General features: G+C 38.4%; 1 protein-coding gene across 1 annotated transcript in view; it reads left to right on the top strand.

The window, feature by feature from the left end:
* SPAG1 (sperm associated antigen 1) overlaps positions 1–20,024 on the top strand; it is a 65,392-nt gene that overhangs the window by 4,923 nt on the left and 40,445 nt on the right. Inside the window, exons 4-9 of the mRNA XM_028110327.2 lie at positions 5,947–6,072; positions 9,499–9,563; positions 10,480–10,589; positions 11,388–11,493; positions 14,705–14,835; positions 17,850–17,956. Of these exons, the coding sequence (XP_027966128.1) occupies positions 5,947–6,072; positions 9,499–9,563; positions 10,480–10,589; positions 11,388–11,493; positions 14,705–14,835; positions 17,850–17,956 (645 nt within the window). The remainder of the gene's footprint in view (positions 1–5,946; positions 6,073–9,498; positions 9,564–10,479; positions 10,590–11,387; positions 11,494–14,704; positions 14,836–17,849; positions 17,957–20,024) is intronic.

Genomic DNA, 20,024 nt, shown 5'->3' with positions numbered 1-20,024 from the left:
CGGCATAAATTACTGGAAACCCAGTTGCTTGATCAAAGGATGTGAATAATTCGAAGGCTGTTGAAACACATTTCCATGTTCTCAGAGAAGTTGTGCTTTTGTTCTCTTTTCAGCAGCAGTATATTCGAATGCCCATTTAAGGTATTCTTCACTGGATACTATAATAATTTTTTTTAAGATTTTATTTATTTATTTATTTATTTGAGAGAGAGTGTGAGCAAGCATGAGTAGGGCGGGGGTTGGGGGTGTGGTGAGGGGCAGAGGGAGAGGGAGAAGCAGACTCCCAGCTGAGCAGGGAGCCCAACGCGGGGCTCAATCTCAGGACTCCAGGATTATGACCTGAGCTGCAGGCAGACACTTAACTGACTAAGCCAACCTATAATCATTTTTTAATCAACTAAATAACTGAAAAATTCGTGTATTTGTTTGATTACTAGCAACATTCAATTTTTTTGTCCATCAGTTGAATTTCTTCTTTTGTTAATGGGCTGTATCTTTAGTGATTTCTTTTTTCTTTTTTTTTTTTAATTTTATTTATTTATTTCAGAGAGAGAGAGAATGAGAGATAGAGAGCAGGAGAGGGAAGAGGGTCAGAGGGAGAAGCAGACTCCCCGCCGAGCAGGGAGCCCGATGCGGGACTTGATCCCGGGACTCCAGGATCATGACCTGAGCCGAAGGCAGTCGCTTAACCAACTGAGCCACCCAGGCGCCCTTTAGTGATTTCTTTTAATCAGCTTTATTGAGGTGTAATTTACAGTCAAACAAAAATTTAATGGTCTACGTTTCACCGAGTTTTGACACCTGTCTATGCTCTAAAACATTTCTATTACCCCGAAAAGTTTCCTTGTGTCCCTGTGGCAGTCAGTGCTGACCCCACATCCTGGTCCCTCGTAACCCCTGAACTGTTTTCTATCATTATGGATTTGTCTTTTTTAGACTTTCCTATAAAGATAGTCATACAGTATGTGGTCTTTTGTGTCTTCTTTCACTTAGCATCATGCTTTTGAGATGCATCTATGTTGTTGCATGTCCATAGTTTGTTTCTTTTAATTGCTGAGTAGTACTGAATTGTATGGATATGTCACAGTTTATCCACTTTATCAGTTGATGAACAAAATGTTTTCCAAAGTGGCATTCCTGCCAGTAATGGATAAAAATTCCTGTTGCTCTGCATCTTGGTTCACACTTAGTATTGCCAGTTTTGTTAATTTCAGCTTTTAGGTATGCAGTGGTATCTCATTGTGGTTTTAATTTCCATTTCTCTAATGACTTTGTTGAGTGTCTTTTCATGTGCTTATTTGCCATCCATATATCTTCTTTTGTGAAAAGTCTTTAAATACTTTGCCCATTAAAAAAAAATTTGGATTATTTGTGTTCTTATTGAGTTGTAAAATACATGTCTTTCATACATGTGTTTCATTAGACACATCTTTTGCAAATAGTTTTGCAAAAAAATATTTTGCGGATTACCTTTTCATTTTTGTATGGTGACTTTGGAAGAGCAAAGGTGTTTAATTTTGATGAAATCAATATTTCTTTTACAGTCTGTGCTTTGTGTCCTATTTAGGAAATCTTTGTCTAGTCCCAGATCCCCAAGGTTCTTCATATGATTCTTTTAGAAAGTTTCTAGTTTTAACTCTTAAATTTAGGTCTAGGACTGTTTTAATTTTGGGGTACACACACACACACATATATATAATATAGATATCCAAGTTTTCAAGCACCACTTAATGAAAGATTATCCTTTCCCCATTGAACTTCTTGACATCATCATCCAAAATCAACTGACCATGTATGTGTGGGTCTATTTCTGGACTCTCTCTATTCTCTTTCATTAATCTAAATGTCTCTCTTTACTCTAAAACCTCATTCTCTTGATTTTGGTTAAGTCTTAAAATCAGATAGTACAAGTCCTCCAACTTTGTTCTCCTTTTTCATAGTTATTTTGGCTATTCCTAAGTCCTTTGCTTGCCAGTTACTACAAAATAACTTGGTCGTCTTTGGGTTGGGATTGTGTTGAACTTATGGATCAATTTCAAAATAACTGACATCTTAATAGTGAAATTTCTGATCCATGAACATGATATGTTTTCTGTTCAGTTAAGTCTTCTTTAATTTTTTGTGCCAGTGTCTTGTAATTTTCAGTGTGTAGTTCTTGCATATTTTTTGTTAAATTTATTCCTAAGTATTTAATATATTTTATGCTATATTAAAAGTTAATGTTTTTTAATTTCAATTTTTTCTTCATTCTAAGTCACCCTAGCTATGAAATTTTATATACGTATGTATGTATGTATGTATGTATGTATTTTTGGTGTGGTAAAATACATATCACATAAAACTTACCATCTTAACCATTTTTAAGGGGACAATTCATTAGTGTTATATTGACATTATTATATTCAGAGATTTTTAGGTGTGCAGTTCATTAGTGTTATATTCATATTGTTGTGCAGCCAATCTTCAGAACTTTTTTTTATTGTACAGAACTGAAACTCTATACCCATTAAACAATAGTTCTCCATCTCTCCCTCCCCTCAGCTCCTAGCAACCACCATTCCACTTTCTGTTTCGTAAGTTTGACTAATCTAGAGACCTCATATCAGTGGAATTTTAATTTCCAGTTTTATTTGTACATTGCAAGTTTATAGTTACCTGACTGATCTTTTTATATTGACTTTGTATCCTGCAATCTTCTTAAATTTACAAATTAGTTCTAGTAGCTTTTTTGTAGATTCATTTTCTTCCATGCAGGATCATGTCATCCGCAAATAATGAAAGATTTACTTCCTCTTTTCCAGGATGGCTGCCTTTTATTTCTTTTACTTGCCTTATTGCACAGGCTTGGACCTCTAGTACAATGTTGAATAGAAGTATAAGAACAGATATTCTTGCCTTGTTCATAATATTAGGGGGACATCATTCACCATTCACCATTAAGTATAATGTTGGCTTTAGATTTTATGATGTGACCCTTTATAAGGTTGAGGAGGGTCCCTTCTATTCCTTGTTTGATGAGAATTTTTTTTTTTAAGACTTTATTTATTTTTTTGACAGAGACACAGTGAGAGAGGGAACACAAGCAGGGGGGTAGGAGAGGGAGAGAGAGAGAAGCAGGCTTCCCGCTGAGGTGGGAGCCCAATGCCGGGCTCAATCCCAGGACACTGGGATCATAACCTGAGCCAAAGGCAGACGCTTAACGACTGAGCCACCCAGGCGCCCCTTGATGAGAATTTTTATCATGAATGGATATAGAATTTTATGAAATGCTTTTCCTGCATTTATTGAGAGGAATGTAAGATTTTCTTTATAGTCTATTAATAAGGTAAATTATGTACTCTGTTTTCAAACATTATACCAGTCTTGCATTCGAGGATAAACACTATTTAGTCATGTTGTGTCTTTTTTATATATTGCTGGAATTTTATGAAGGATTTTTGTGTCTACAATCATGAGAGATATTAGCCTGTAGTTTTCTTGTAATGTCTGGTTTGGGTAATAGGGTAATGCTGGCCTCATAGAATATGAGTTGGGAAGTGCTCTCTCTTCTTGAATTTTCCAGGAAAGTTTGTGTGTAATTGGTATTATTTCTTCCTTAAATATTTTCCAGAATTCACCACTGATGCCATCTGGGCCTCAAGTTTTCATTATAAGAAAGGATTTGACTATGAATTACATTTCCTTAACAGATACAGTGCTATTCAGGTGATCCTTAGAGTTCTCTCCGTCTGGCTCCCTCTTCTTGGATATACTGCACCCTGGATCTTTGTAATCTTTGCCTCCCTGAAGCCTGAACTGTGTTTTTTTGAATTCAGTGAGACCACAGGGCTGTTTGGGTTTCCTTTCCCTATGCTATAGCCTGGAAATTACGGGCAGTAAATTGGGGCCAATGCAAAGCTTCCCTCATTTGTTTCCTTTCTTTCAAGAATCATTGCCCTGTGCTACCTATTGTCCAATGTCTGAAAACCACTGTTTCATATATTTTATCCAGTTTTCTAGAGTGTAAGCAGGAGGGCAGATCCAGTCCTGTTACTCCATCAGGTCCAGGAGGAGATATCCCTTTATTGATGTTTCTATTCATGTGTTCCTTATTTATTTGTAATAGGTCTGTTGCATATATTCTAAATTTTCCTTCAATTTGTCATTAGTCTTTTAAATCTGTGTATAGTGTTTTTCATGTTTATTCATTAAAAAAATTTTATCCCTTGGTTTTATCCCTTCTGTTTTCTTGCTTTTATACTTGAGAAAGCTTCCTCTCCACCAGATGCATATTTACCTGTATTTTCTGAGTCCTTTTGTGGTTTCATTTTGCTTAAGAAATAACTTCTTAAAACAGATTCTGGAGAAACAGTTTTTTGTTTTACTTTATTTTATTCAGCGTATTTTACTGGATTGAATAATACATTCGAAGACAATTTTGAGGAATATGTATTCTCTAACTCAGAATGCTATGTTTTTTAAACTTTCAGTTTTCTCGGGGTGCCTGGGTGGCTCAGTTAGTTAAGCATCTGCCTTGGGCTCAGGTCATGATCCCCGGGTCCTGGGATTGAGCCCCTGCATCGGGCTCCCTGCTCAGCGGGCAGCGTGCTCCTCCCTCTCCCTTTACTGCTCCCTTGCTTGTGCTTTCTCTCTCTCTCTCTCTCTCTCTCTGTCTATTTCTTTCTGTCAAATATATAAATAAATAAAATCGTTAAAAAAATAAACTTTCAGCTTTCTCATTTTGCCATTTTATTGACTTGAAATTGAAAATCTGATAATTAATCTACAAGTTAAAATAGCAGTTTATGTCCAGAGTTCTTTGGCTTTATTGTCCGGGGAATAACAGCGTAGTTTTAGTTGCAGAACCTGCTTTTTTTTTCCAGTTGCGTGTTCTTTCTCAGTCACCTCTCGACTTTGCTTCCTCTCCCTTTCTTTCATGCTTTTCCCTGCCACTTCTTCGCCCGCCCCCCATGCCCTCTTATTCTTCGTCCTCCTCTGTAGTGCTTCCTTTTCCGTTTTACCTTTCTCCCCTTACTGTTTTTCTGTTTCTTCTCCCTTTTTCACCTCTCTGCTCCCATTTTGTTCCCCTGCCTCCTGCATGTTTAGGACAGATAATATAGTTAATCGCTGTATCACGGTGCCTAATTTAATATAGTGTCTGACAGATATTAGACCCTCACTGTATAGCTGCTGAATAATAATAATAGAATTTCTCAGATAACAAATCTCTCACTCAATTTCTTCCTAGAACCTGTGACAATTCAGTTTAATAAACATGATTATGAACCTATTATGTGCCAGACATTGTGCTAGGTTCCTGAACCACAAAAATGAGACTATGACATAAGGTCTGCCCTCAGGGAACTTACAGAATGTGAGAGAGATGAACAATAAATGGCTTATTTTAAATCTCTGTGTTAGGGCGCCTGGGTGGCTCAGGTGGTTAAGCGTCTGCCTTCGGCTCAGGTCATGATTCCAGAGTCCTGGAATCGAGTCCCGCATTGGGCTCCCTGCTCCTTGGGAGCCTGCTTCTCCCTCTGCCTCTCTCTCTCTTTCTCTGTCTCTCATGAATAAATAAATAAAATCTTAAAAAAAATACAATAAAAAATAAATAAATCTCTGTGTTAAAACATGGAGGAGGAGCATTTGTAGCCCAACCCGGTAGTTCAGGGAAAGCTTGTTGGAAGGGATGAGAGTGAGCTTGCAGAATAATAGAAGTAGGAAGGGTAACACAAATATGCATAATAATACCGAACTGTACGGTCAAAAGTGGTTAACATGATAAATTTTGTTTTGTGTATTTCACCACAGTTTAAAATAATAGTAGAAGGGCATTACAGATAGAATGCTTGACCAAATTGTCACCCAAAAAATGAACCCATAGGAAACTATGATAATGTGTAATCCTAACACCTGACTAATTACTTCAAACTGTACATTTATCTTCTTTTTTCTCCTGCTTCTCAGAGTTGGATATCGGAAATTAAAAAAGAAGAAAATAAAATGCACTTTCATGAAACTGAAACACTTCCAGCAAAGGAAGATAATTTGCCTCCAGTTCGTGGTTCACGTAGCCATCTTCACGTTAGTAAGGTAGGCCGTTTTGGCGTGAAGTGTGGGTGGCGGGGGACAGGATTGTTGTTGCTAAGAGAGCTAGCATTTAATGAGCGTAACCACAGTGTGATGGCCTCTGAGAGTCGGGGATTATCTTTCAGTGGCCATGTGCTGCCGCCTTCTTGAGGAGGCTTTGTTTCATCACTTGGACATCCAGATGAAACAACATTTCCCTTTGAAGCCTTGCTTCTCCAGCTCACTGCCTTTTTTCATTTTTTCTTTCATTGCGACGTCTGCTCTACTCTGACCAGTTTTGATGAACACATAAGATCCAATTCAGTGGGTGAGAATTTCAGGGAATAATTTTGTCTGTCCAATGGAGGCATAGAGGAAATCGTTTATTACATGATTAACTCTGGATTTAAAGTATTAAATAGATAACTTTCAAGCAGTTATAGATGTCATTCCTCTGTTTACTGCATGTTATTACCCCAGCCCCTTATGAGATTTCTCTGTGGTCCATCCCTATTTTGTCATGTAGACCTTTCCTTTTTCACCCATGGGTTCCATAGAGAAGGGGCCTGCTGGAATTTCAGGTCCATTTATACTTAACTTCAACTTAAAACTGAGCTTCTGGGCATCCACCTGACCCTGATATTACAGAATCTAGCCATTGTGTCCTGGGCATTGGGAGTCTCTGGGCTTTCACATGGATCCTGCATTCTGTTCCCTCTGCCCTACTTTTTTCTTTTATTCCTATCATTTCTGAAAGTTTGCCTGCTCAAGTCTCTTCATTCTGGGTTCATTCTTATTATTCTCATTTCTTCTTTGAATTCTCAATTTTATTTAAAAAACATCCATAGCCCTTCATTACAGTGCTCTCTAATAATTTACCTTCCTGCATCTTTTTCCTCCCCATTAAGAATTGCTCATGTGGGGCGCCTGGGTGGCTCAGTCGTTAAGCGTCTGCCTTCGGCTCAGGTCATGATCCCAGGGTCCTGGGATCGAGCCCTGCTTCGGGCTCCCTGTTCGGCGGGAAGCCTGCTTCTCCCTCTCCCACTCCCCCTGCTTGTGTTCCCTCTCTTGCTGTGTCTCTCTCTGTCAAATAAATAAAATCTTAAAAAAAAAAGAATTGCTTATGTAAATGAGATACAGCATAATCTGGTAAGAATGCCATCCTCTGTAATTAATATATTTGTATTTATTGAACACCCATTTTTTGCTAGTTCTGTACCCTGAAAATATAACAGGAGGTTATGGTTCCGTGGGGTAGATAGACTAGTGGTACAGTGATTCTCAAAGTATAATCCATGGGCCTTGGTTCTCCCAGAGATTCTTCCAGAGGGTCCAGAAAGTCAATGCTATTTTTAGAAAATAATGTTACTGCTTTGCCTTTTTCACTGTGTTGACATTTGTATTGAGGGTGAAGCTGCCCGGCCTTAGCATGAAGCAAGGCACTGAGTGGCACCAAACTGTGCTAGTAGTCGCTGTTTTCTCCACAGCTCCCCATTTACAGTAAACAATTCCAGTTTGACTTAAAAATGTCTTTGATGAAACAAAAAAGCTTATTTTGTTAAGTCTTGAATCTGGAGGACACATCTTTTTGATATTCTGTGTGACAAAAGAAGTGTTCAAAAAGCACTTGACTGTGAGGTGAAATCCGGTGGTTATTTCGAGATTCGAGACTTGTATGAATGAGTTGCCATCTTAAGTCACCACTGTTTCCCAGAACAGGTTTTACTGGAAAGCGATTGACAGACAAATTATGGTTATTCAGGCTTGGGTTTTTGACAAACACTGTATTGAAAATGAATGAAGTGGGCCTGTCACTTTAAGGAAAACAACTGACGGTGTTTTTTGCTAGTGATAAAATCTGAGCTCTCAATTGCAATTTAAGAGAGTATTTCACATCCTTATGCGGCTCTTAAATACCTGCTTGTGACAAAAAATTTCCCCTTAAGGGGATACCTAAAGACTTTTCTGATGAGCTCGATGAAGATATTAACAGATAAGATTTTTAAATTGTATAATGAAATGTAGGGATATTTGGAAGATCTCCATAACTCAAATGACCGCACCCAGTGTTACAAAATTGTGCATGGGTAAACAACCCGTTCAAACTGGTTTTGGATTGTGACTTTTTTTTTAAGATTTTATTTATTTATTTGACAGAGAGATATTGCGAGAGAGGGAACACAAGCAGGGGGAGTGGGAGAGGGAGAAGCAGGCTTCCCACCGAGCAGGGAGCCCAATGCAGGGCTCCATCCCAGGACCCTGGGATCATGACATGAGCCGAAGGCAGACGCTTAACGACTGAGCCACCCAGGCATCCTGGATTGTGACTAACTTTTAAGAAACCACTTAAGAAACTGTTGATGAGCATAATGGGCATTGTTTGCTTTCCTCCCATTCCCTTCTAGTTCCCGTAGTGGGCATGCGACCTAGGTTGGGCCACTGAATAGCATCAAGCTAGTGCTTGGTCAGGGATGGGCGCATGACCCAAGCTAGGGAATGCTGAATCCTTCCCTGGGATTTCTCTAACTAAAGGTGAAAAGAAGAGTCACTCTCCTTCTTTCTGATTGGGAGGCCTGTGAGGTTATAATCCCATACTGCTTGTGGCCACTGTGCGTACTATATGGAAAAAGCAAGTAGCCAGCGGGGGGGAAATGAAATCTGTGGGCAGAAAGAAGCAGAGACTAGGAACAGGGGGAGAGTGGGAGAGCTGGAGAGAGAGAGAATATACTAGCCTTTATCTAGTAATACCCCTGCCCTTTCATCAATTTGGTTATGTAAGCCATAAAAGAAAGCCAAAAAATAATAGTTTATTCTTTTTTTAATAGAATTAGTCCAAGTTGGGTGTCTGTTGTTGCAAACAAAACATCTCTAATGCACCAAAGTAATTATTCTTATTTCTCCAATGCCTAGGTTTTTTTGTGTGTTTTTATTTTAAGATTTTATTTATTTATTTGTCGGAGATGAGAGAGAGCGCACAAGCAGCGGGAGCAGCAGGGAGAGGGAGAAGCAGGCTTCCTGCTGAGCAGGGAGCCAGATGCCGGGCTCATTCCCAGCACCCTGGGATCATGACCTGAGCCAAAAGCAGACCTTAACCAACTGAGCCACCCAGTTATCCCTCCAATGCCTAGGTTTTAAAAGAATGAATGATCGTTGATTACTTTTTTATTATAAGAAAATCACTAAAAATCACATTTCATACATGTGAGTTTTTAAATCTTATATACATACTTAAAGTCCTATAGATTGCTCCCAGAATTAACTACCAATTTAAAATCCTTTTTAACATGCTGTATGTTAATAGTTACAATACTTGAGTTGTTACAACTTCAAGAGTACCTATTTTTCTTATCCATTCAATTAGTATATCTTAATTCAGTACTTCACATTGCATTTATCATTAAACCTGCTAATCTTAAATATGTCTCATAAAATGTGATTTTATTCTTTCAGGAAAAATATTCTAATAGCAGACGACCTAAAAAGAAAATTCCGAGGGATTATGCAGAATGGGATAAGTATGTTTTATATTTTGTAATACAAAATTTGTCACTGGAAAATTCTCTACCATAAAATATTGTAGTAACTTCTTATAATAAATCTCAACATATCAAGACTATGAAGTTACTTTGGTAGACTACTAAGAGTATATGGTCTAAGTAATGAAGGATAGTTGGAAGAAAGGCAGGCAGGCAGGGATAAGCCCTCCACTCCCCCTAAGTGGAAACCACCCTTAAAAGGGTTTTATACCACCCTGGAAGGAGCCCTCCACCCTTTCCCACGTGATAGATAGATGACAAAAGCCTGATTAGATGACAGGTGTGTGGAGGGTTAATCAGATTTAAACAGCCCACCAGCCAGGCCATAAAAACCCCTAGACTTAGACACTCCAAGTTACTCCAGGTTGCAACCCTCTCGGGTCCCCTCCCTTTTCAGGAGCTTTGTACTATCGCTCAATAAACTTTGCTTTGCTGCCCACCACTCTTCTTCTGGTCTACCCCTTCATTCTTCAGAGTGGTGTGACCAAGAACTATGGGCATTGTGGGAAAAGAAATCCTGTAACATAAGCACTTTTGATCATATTTTTTCATTAAATAAATATCTACAGCATCCTTTTGTTTATAAAAGCAACCAGAAATAATTCAGGTAATCCTATGCCCATCAAAAATAAAAAAGAACAAAAACTTTAAATCGAGATAAATTAGTTACAATTTTAATGACAAAGTTCTGAACAGTTTAGGTCTGATAAATATGTTAAGTCCTCACTTGAATTGCATGGTTTCCAAGAGCGAATACAGATGACTTGTAATATGAACCTGTTATGCATTTTTGGAACATGTCTCTAAAGGCACAGTGGTACAAATATAAGAATATCACTAATAAATGTAATTTTCTTGTATTGTACATTTTTTCAGTTTTTTTCTTTCATTTAAGATTTGACGTGGAAAAGGAATGTTCAAAAATTGATGAAGATTACAAAGAAAAAGCTGTAGTAAACAACAAGTCACATTTGTCTAAAATTGAGACAAGAATAGACACAGCAGGTAATTGGAAAAAAATAATTTCGTAGTTTTTTCATTTTCAAAAATTGTAATAAAAGTTATCAAACTAGATGACCTTCTCTTTATTTTTTTTTAAACAATTTTTTTTAAGATTTTATTTATTTTAACAGAGAGAGACACAGTGAGAGAGGGAACACAAGCAGGGGGAATGGGAGAGGGAGAAGCAGACTTCCTGCCGAGCAGGGAGCCCGATGCAGGGCTCGATCCCAGGAACCTGGGATCATGACCTGAGCCGAAGGCAGACGCTTAACGACTGAGCCACCCAGGCGCCCCTGACCTTCTCTTTAAGCACTACAGATTTCCATTATAAGTTTATGGATTTTCTCCTAGAGTTGACCACTTCTAACAAATTCAGTTGCATCCTTTAACTACTTAATTTTATATGAGTAATAGTTACACTACTTAAATTTAGTAAGACTCAAAAATATAAACCTAGTGTTTTACTATAATTTGTTTTTCATTTTATTTTTCAAATCTTTTTTCTCCAAATCCCTCAATTTTTTTTTGCCTCAAAACAAAAAGATACAGCAGTTTATTTGTTTTCACTGGAAGTCTGTAGGTGTATAGCACCTTTAAAGTGAAATAAAACCAATAATAAAAAAATCTAAACCCCCCAAAATTGTGATTGATTTAAAGAAACATTTCCTAAACTTAGGAAACCTTTATTTTATTTACTTCACAATTTACTGCTGTTCTTAAAATAAGCATTCTTGGATTTAAACTTTTAAAAAATTCTCTTCAATTATATTTTTACTTATAGCAGATAACATTTACTTCTAGGTCTAACTGAGAAGGAAAAGACTTTTCTTGCTACTCATGAAAAGGAAAAAGGAAATGAAGCTTTCCATTCAGGAGACTATGAAGAGGCTGTGATGTATTATACTAGGTGAGCAGATTTTTGTTGTGGCTTATGTTGCCTTTTTTTTTTTTTTTTTTTTTTTTAAGTAGAATCCACACCTAAATATGGGGCTTGAACTCAGGACCCTGAGATCAAGAGTTGCGTGCTCTCCCAACTGTGCGAACCAGGAACCCCTTGTTGAGGTTTAAACTTGCCATTTAGGGGTGCCTGGGTGGCTCAGTCGTTAAGCGTCTGCCTTTGGCTCAGGTCATGATCCCAGGGTCCTGGGATCGAGCCCCACATTGGGCTCCCTACTCCGCGGGAAGCCTGCTTCTCCCTCTCCCACTCCCCCTGCTTGTGTTCCCTCTCTCACTCTCTCTCTCTCTGTCAAATAAATAAAATCTTAAAAATAAATAAACTTGCCATTTAAAAAACATGATAATGTTTATATTTAATTGTTGAAGTGACATAAATAAGCTAAAAAATCTGTCAGAATCACTGAAGATATTATACTTATGATTTATCATAAATTCACTTGTGTTTGCCTTGTTTTTCAGTACTTTTCTCAACCCCTTAAGCTCCCTGACCCCCAGTTTGACAGAGGTCCTTTCCTATTTTCCAGAGAAAATAGAAGCCATCTGAATGGAACTCAACAGAAACTCCATATAGCATAGAGGTTAAGAATTCAGGTTCTGCAGTCAGAGTGCCTGGATCTAATCCTATTACTATGATGCTACCTCCCACCACAGGGCCTTTGCATATGCTGGGTCCTCTGTGTAGAAATCCTTTCTTCTTATTATTATCTAGTTAATTCAAACTTGCCTTCAGATCTCATCCCATGCTTCACTTCTTTGGGGAAGTCTTCCTTTGCGCCTCCCAGACAAGGTTAAATTTCCACCCTACTCCACTCCTCCCCACCCCTGACTCCCAAGGCAATCTTGCCTCTCCTTTGTGGTACTTGTTGGAGATACAATTTAAGTTTGTGTGTTTTGATAGTAACTGGACTGTAAACTCTATCAGAGCAGAGCACCCTTGTCAGTTTTCTTATAACTTTGTATCCCCAGTGTCCAACAAAGTACCTGGTTCATAGTAGATATTCAATAAATACTTATATGCACTTTTTTAAAATAAAGATTTTATTTATTTGAGAGAGAGAGAGAGCGCATGAGTGGATAGAGTGGCAGAGGGAGAGGGAGACTCAGACTTTTGACTCAGACTCTCCTTACCTTTGACCCTGAGATCATGACCTGAGCCGCAGGCAGATGCTTAACTGACTGAGCCACACAGGCATCCACTTACATGAACTTTTGAAGCTCTTAACAGTCAATGAAAAGTAGACTAATTTCCTAAAATATTGTTACAAACTAATTGTGCTTATAGAATCCCTTATGCTATCTTACAAATAAACTCTCTATGATCTTTTTTTCATCTTTGGAAGGAAGGTTTTTTTTTCAATGTTGCTTCTCTAAAGAAGTTTGTCTCCATGTTTAAGTGAACATACAAGGTAAAGAGGCTGTTAATCTATTTCTCTTTCAGTATTGTCTTCCCTTTTTAGGCAGGTGGATGTCAGTGCTGATGTTGTTCTCTCTCGTAGATTTCCACCAGTAGAGAATCTCTTAGTCTATTGCAGGGAACACAATTTTTCCTCTTTTAAGAAATCAGAGTGGTGAAAAATTAAAGCAGCATAGCATTAAGGGAACTCAGACTGCCACTTTCTGACATTGGGCAGATTCTTCACCTCTCTTGCCTCAGTTTCCTCAGTGTGATGAGGTTGTTACAGTGAAGTAGTTCAGAGCCGCTGTGAGAATTCAATAAAACAACACACTGAAAGGCAGGTTAACACGGTGGTAGTGACAGCAGGTGCTGGAGTACACTGAGTTTGAGTCCTGCCTCTCATTTACTAGCTTGTGACCTCGGGCATGTTACTTGGCTTTTCTGTCACATCTGTTTTTTTCATCTGTAAGATAGGAAGAGCAGTAATACCTCCTTCATGGATTATAGTGAGGATTCAATGAGTGTGGTGTTTGTGCTTGGCAGGTGGGAGGTACTCAGTGTCAGGTACTTGTATTAGTCATTCTTACTTGTATTGTCTGTCTTTGGTCTCTACCCAACCATGTGATTTCTTTATATTCATCTTTAATGATCTTAGTAAATTGCTACTTTTTGTGGCTTTTCCCTTTTCATTTTCTATTCTTCTTCTGGCTTTAGAAAATTCAGTGCACTGATACCCTTATCTTTCCTAAACCTAGGAATACATTATTTCACTCCAAATCAACTTATTAAGCAACAACTGGGGAGGTTTTAAGTCCCTCTTTTCATCAGTTATTTTTGCTTTCATACCCTTAATGTAACAAAATTTCCTCTCTTAAAGTCTGTATTCCTCAGTTACTACTACTCTCCTTTGTTTCTTTCAGTTAACTTTTTCTGATTAAATTATGATCATTTCCTCCCAGTTAAATCCACTTTTAGATTACAAACTAAACTCTTGTGTTTAGATTACAAAGTAAACTCACCATAGCAACTTAATAAAGGATATTAGTTGTGGTTGATTGCTCCATTTTTTTTGTACTAGGAAATTGTCCCCAAGGAGTCAAAATAATGTATTTGATGTTAACTAAACTGGTTTTTTAGGAGATCTGTGGGTATGTAGGTTACCAGGTCACTTCTAAAGCCAGGGTCAACCTTAAACTGCTTACCTGGATATTCAGCATCTGTCTAAATATTGATTCAGTATGTCTATAGAACTATATTTTATTGCTCTTGATGATTCAGGCTGTACCAGTTTGCTAGGGCTGCCATAACAAAGTGCCACAGGCTGAGGGGCTCAAACAACAGAAATTTATTTTCTCACCGTGTGGAGGCTGCAAATCTGAGATCAAGGCTGTCGGCAGGGCTGGTGTCTTCCGAGGCCCCTCTCCTTGGCTTGTAGGTGGCTGTCTTCTCTCTATGTCTTCAAGTGGTCTTTCCTCGGCATGTGTCTATGTCCTAAACTCCTCTTCCTATAAGGACACCAGTCATAATGGATGAAGGTATACCCTCATGACCTCATTTTAACTTAATCATGTCTTTAAAGACCATCTCCAAATACAGTTATATTCTGAGCTGCTGGGGGTAAGGACTTCAGCATATGAGTTTGGGGGACACAATTCCACCTATAACACAGGCTATAATTGTTTTGTTTGAAACTTTAGCTGAGTTTTTCCTATCTTCTTATGTTTTCCTCTGGTCTACTTGTTGCCAATAAGTGTCTCTTTTGTAGGAGTATATCAGTGCTCCCCACAGTGGCGGCCTATAACAATCGTGCTCAAGCAGAACTCAAACTACAGAACTGGAACAGTGCTTTTCAGGATTGTGAAAAGGTCTTGGAGTTAGAACCTGGAAACTTAAAGGGTAAAAAATATTCACAGAATGCTTTAAATTTATACCAGGATTTGTTCGACAATTTGTAGACACTCAACTATGATTATACTAAGACTATTTCAGATACACTCTAATTTCTGTGAATCATCACTTTCATAAAGTTACTTTTAACTTCAAGTTTAACTTGGAATTTAAATTCCTGGTTATTTGCACTGAAGTGGTTAATAATCCCAGGAGATGAAGTAAAATATGTTTTTAAAGAAATATCTCAGGCTTACATTTGAGCCATGGTGGTTTTCTATTTATCTTTTAATTTTTTTACTCTGGTAAAATACACATAACATAAAACTTACCATCTTCATCATTTTTCAATGTACAATTCAGTGGTATGAAATACATTCATATTGTTGTGCAGTCATCATTATCCTCCATTTTCCAGAACTTTTTTTATCCTGCATAAGTGAAACTCTATGCCCATTAAACAATAATTCTCTACCTTTCCCTCCTGCCAGCTTCTGGCAACCACCATTCTCCTTTCTGTCTCTATGATTTTGCTATTGTAGGTATCTCATCTAAGTGGAATCATACAATATTTATCTTTTTGTTACAGGCTTATTGAACTATCCTTTTATCCAAAAAATATCTAAGTATAATTTAATATAAAATTTCTGACATTAATATAATAAGCCCATGCCAGAGCTCTAGAACCTTCTGCCAGTGGCTTTGTGGGCATTTCCACCTACATGTCCATAGACATTTTCTTTCTTTCTTTTTATTTATTTATTTATTTGAGAGAGAGAGCAAGAGAGATTGAGCACAAGCAGGGTGAGGGGCAGAGGGAAAGGCAGACTCCCTGCTGAGCAAGTGGCCCAATGCGGGACTCAATCCCAGGACCCTGAGATCATGACCTGAGCTGAAGGCAGACGCTTAACCGAAGGAGCCACCCAGGCGCCCCTCCATAGACATTTTAAATTAGATGTGCCCAAAGCTAACTATATCTTTTTACCAAAACCTGCACTGTGTTCGGATTTCCTGTCTCAGTGGCTGCACAGCCTTGCTGTGGTCTAAGCCCGACTACACAAGTTAGACTCCACTCCTTTTCTGTTATCCAGAAGGAATCACTCCACAAGGGAGCGGCATAATTTATAATAGACCCTATTTCTTTAAATGTTATGGATTTGAGTAAATATAAACATTTAATTTTTTTCACATGGAATGTACCCTTGTGTACCCTCCTGTGCAAGCTGTGGGTGTGCTAAGGGGAGATCCTGGAGCATCAGCCCTGACTGTCATTGCCATGGATTGCCCTCCTTTTACCAGCAAAATCCTCTTTGTCTGTAGTTTGTCTCTGTCACGGAGCATGGGTGGGCTCCCAGTTTTAGGATGTGGCAAAAAAGTTTTGCGATCTTCTGATGGGCCCACACCAACACTGTGCCAGGTCCTTGACACATATTAACTCCACTAATTTCACAATAGGTGAGTAGAGGTGCAGATACTATTGTTAGGACACTCAGTTTACAAAAGTGGAAACTGAGGCATAAAAGGATTAAGCAGTTCATCCACAGTCACACAGCTAGCAAATGGCAGAGACAGGAATCTGCACTGGGCAGCAGACTCCAGAGCCCACATTCCACCACAGTGCTCATCTTCTGCCACCAGAATGACTTTATGTTTCCATTTTTCCTTGTTTGAGTAATTTCAAAAGCACCAGAATCTTCACTATTTAAAAAACAAACTGGATAGAGCCAAATCTAGTAATGAGGAGGGCTATAAAACATTAAGAAGTCTTATGTTTGCTTAAATGAAAACTTCATTTTCAAAACTTTGTTTTACTCAAAATACAATTGTTCTAAATGCAGTGTGGCATTTCAATTCATCCTGCAACAGAAAAAGGCATTAGTGGAAAAACTGGTGAAATGCAAGTAAAGCCTGTAGTTCAGTTAATAGTAGTATACCAATGTTAATTTCTTAGTTTTGGCAAATATTCCACAGTTACGTAAGATGTTAGCATGAGGGAAAGCTGGAAGAAGGTATATGAAAACTCTCTGTATTATCTTTGCAGCTTTGCCATACGCCTAAAATTAGTTCAAAAATAAAAAGTTTAAAAAATGGTAACTATTATATCATGCCTACTTCTTATGGTTGTTCCCTTCTGAGTAGTAATAGTAATAGCTAAACTTGCTTAAAGTATAGTGTAACAGTTTTGATTAAATTTATGACAAAATGATTTATCCTGTAGGTTTCCATGGCTCATTCTAAGACTGAAATCAAGTTGGTCAAATGTATGTTTTAAAATAGCATATTAAAATATGTTGGATATAAATTTCTCACTTTTCAAAATTTCCAAGACTCATTCTTTTCAAAATAATGATTTACTATACAAAGTTCTCTGATTATACATGGATAATGATGGGATTATAAAGGCATTCCTTATCAGTATTAAATAATTGTCGAATTATTTGAAATATACAGAAAATCTGATGCAAATTATCAAAGTGCTCAATTTCTGAACTGAGCCAACTTAATCAGGATTCTGTCGGTTCCCTGTGTGAAATACCGTCTAATCATTTTAGAGATTGCTATAGAGGCTTCCTTTGCTAATGGCTCATATTCTGAGCCATCTGCTGGTCAGCAATATACTAAATTTGAATAAAGGATTTTCTCAGTTTTCATAAAGGGGCAAAATAATACTGATGATGATTATTAAGATGTAAGTGTTAATGCTCTATGACCAGCTTCCCAATAGAGCTCTATAGTGTGGCGCCTCTGAGGGTATGGCCTCTCAGTGCTGGCAGGAGCCGGCAGAGTCTGGGGCTGCTCAAGGACCAGGGTTGCTGGAAGGGACTGGTGCCTGAGGCAGCCTCTTTGTTTACCCCAGTATCATTTTCTACATGTGCAACAATATGAAAATGGGTGTAATTAAGCTTTGCCCACTTGCACACTAAACTGTTCTGTGGTATTTGCATTCTTCCACTTGAAAAATAGGTTCTAACCATGATACCACACATTAAAAAATACAACTTTTTTTTCCTGTAAATTTTCAGCTCTTCTGCGCCGTGCCACTACATATAAACATCAAAACAAGCTCCAGGAAGCCCTAGAAGATTTGAATAAAGTACTGAATGTTGAACCTGATAATGAGTTGGCCAAGGTAAGTACAGAAAGTGATACCTCACTTATTTCTATAGTTTGTGTTTTTTTTAATTTTTAAAAAGATTTTATTTATTTGAGAGAGTGAGCGAGTGAGAGAGACAGCACAGGGGCAGGGGCAGAAGGAGAGGGAAAAGCAGGCTCCCTACCGAGCAGAGAGCCCGATGAGGGCTCAATCCCAGGACCCTGGGACCATGACCTGAGCCGAAGGCAGATGCTTAACGGACTGAGCCACCCAGTTGCCCAGTTAGTATTTCTGTATTTATGTTAAAATGACATCAATCTTGTTGGATGAATGATGTTGAGAATTAGCTCACAGCTTTAAAAACTAGGTATATCCCAAAAGAAAAAAAACCAAAACAAAAAACACCTAGGTATATCCCAGATGCTCCAAAGTGTTAATATCTATTTGAAGTGGAAGAAAACAGGCTCTGAAAATGTCCAAAACTATAAACCTACTTTTGAAGGACAAATATTTATTTAGATAGGTAACATTGTTTATAAGGTGTACTTATGTTGATTCAATACATTTATATATTGTAATAGGATCACCACCTTGGCTTTAGCTAACACCTCTGTCACATCACATAATTATTTCTTTTTTGTGGTAAGAACAATTAAGATCTTGTCTCAGCAACTTCTAAGTTTAGAATATGGTATTGCTGACTCCAATCTCTATGCTGTGCCTTAGCTCTCCAGGACTTACTTATCTACTAATTGCATGTTTGTGCCCCTAAGCAACATCTCCCAGTGCCGTACCTCCCCAGTTCCTGGTAATAATCATTCCACTTTCTGTTTTTTGTTGTTGTTGTTGTTGTTTTTTAAAGATTTTATTTATTTATTTGACAGAGAGAGACACAAGGAGAGAGGGAACACAAGCAGGGGGAGTGGGAGAGGGAGAAGCAGGCTTCCCGCGGAGCAGGGAGCCCGATGCGGGGCTCGATCCCAGGACCCTGGGATCATGACCTGAGCCGAAGGCAGACGCTTAACGACTGAGCCACCCAGGCGCCCCTCCACTTTCTGTTTTTATGAGTTTGGCTTTTTTAGATTTCACATATAAGTGATATCATACAATAAGAATATTTGATTTTTCTCTTTCCTGCAGTGTTGTAGGCAATGCTTTTCTCTGAGCCAATCTCAGTTTATTATGCAGAGTGGTATAGAAGTTTCCTAGGGCTCCATGGCCATAGAAGAGTGCATGGTAAGCATGGCACCACTGACAGCATTCGCTGCCTGACTGAGCAGACTGACTGAGGTATGCACCCCGGGGGCTGTTTTGAGGCTTAATGAGTGAGGTAAGTGTAGAGAACTGTGAGATTTTACCCAACTTGCAAATTAACAAGGTGGCCTAGCAGAAGACACAAAGGACTCTGTTATTCACACTACAGCAAACTGATGAGCTTCAAGTTCATGTCAGCTCCCCTGGCCCCAAATCCCATGGGGGTGGTGCAGGGCGGCCCAGATAGAGCTGCACACTCACTGGGTTTGTATCATAGCTGAGGAATCCCAAACTTGGGAAAACCCTTGTCTTTTATCGTGGGATACAAGCAAACCTGCCCAAAATTCTGTTATGGAGGGAAACATCTTTATTTTACTGGAGAGCAAACATACCTGCTCTCTTCTCTGAAGAGAAATACTCTCTCTGTTTTCCAAGGCTGTTCTCAGTAACAGACATCCTGGAAAAGATAATCCAGAACAACTGTTATTTATGCCACTACTCACAACATATTTAGAAATGTGAGAAGTCCATGGAGAACTATCTTCCAGCAGTAAGTTGTCACTGTTTCTACACACACCTGTCGGGTTATCTGTCTCACTTTCAGTGGCAGCTGATGTCCCTAGTGTATTTGTCAAGTTAGCATTTCAGTGGATTAGGTTTAGGGCCCGGCTGAAGAACACATCTTTTACCCATAGTACTTTCATTTTGTAGTGGTGTATTTATTGAAAAGTTATCATGACAATATTCTAAAAAAAATTTGAAACAAGGAAAACCACCTTTAATGTCACTACCCAATACAATTTCATGTTTACATATTAACTTTCAGGCCTTAACCATTTATATCTTAACC

This window comes from Eumetopias jubatus, unplaced genomic scaffold (genome assembly GCF_037043125.1).
Source record: "Eumetopias jubatus isolate StellerSeaLion01/CBP00866 unplaced genomic scaffold, mEumJub1_p1.0 scaffold_4, whole genome shotgun sequence".
In the NCBI taxonomy this organism is placed as follows: Eukaryota; Metazoa; Chordata; class Mammalia; order Carnivora; family Otariidae; genus Eumetopias; species Eumetopias jubatus.
The sequence above is the reverse complement of the archived record's forward strand: the minus strand, read 5'-3'. Positions and strand labels throughout refer to the sequence as shown.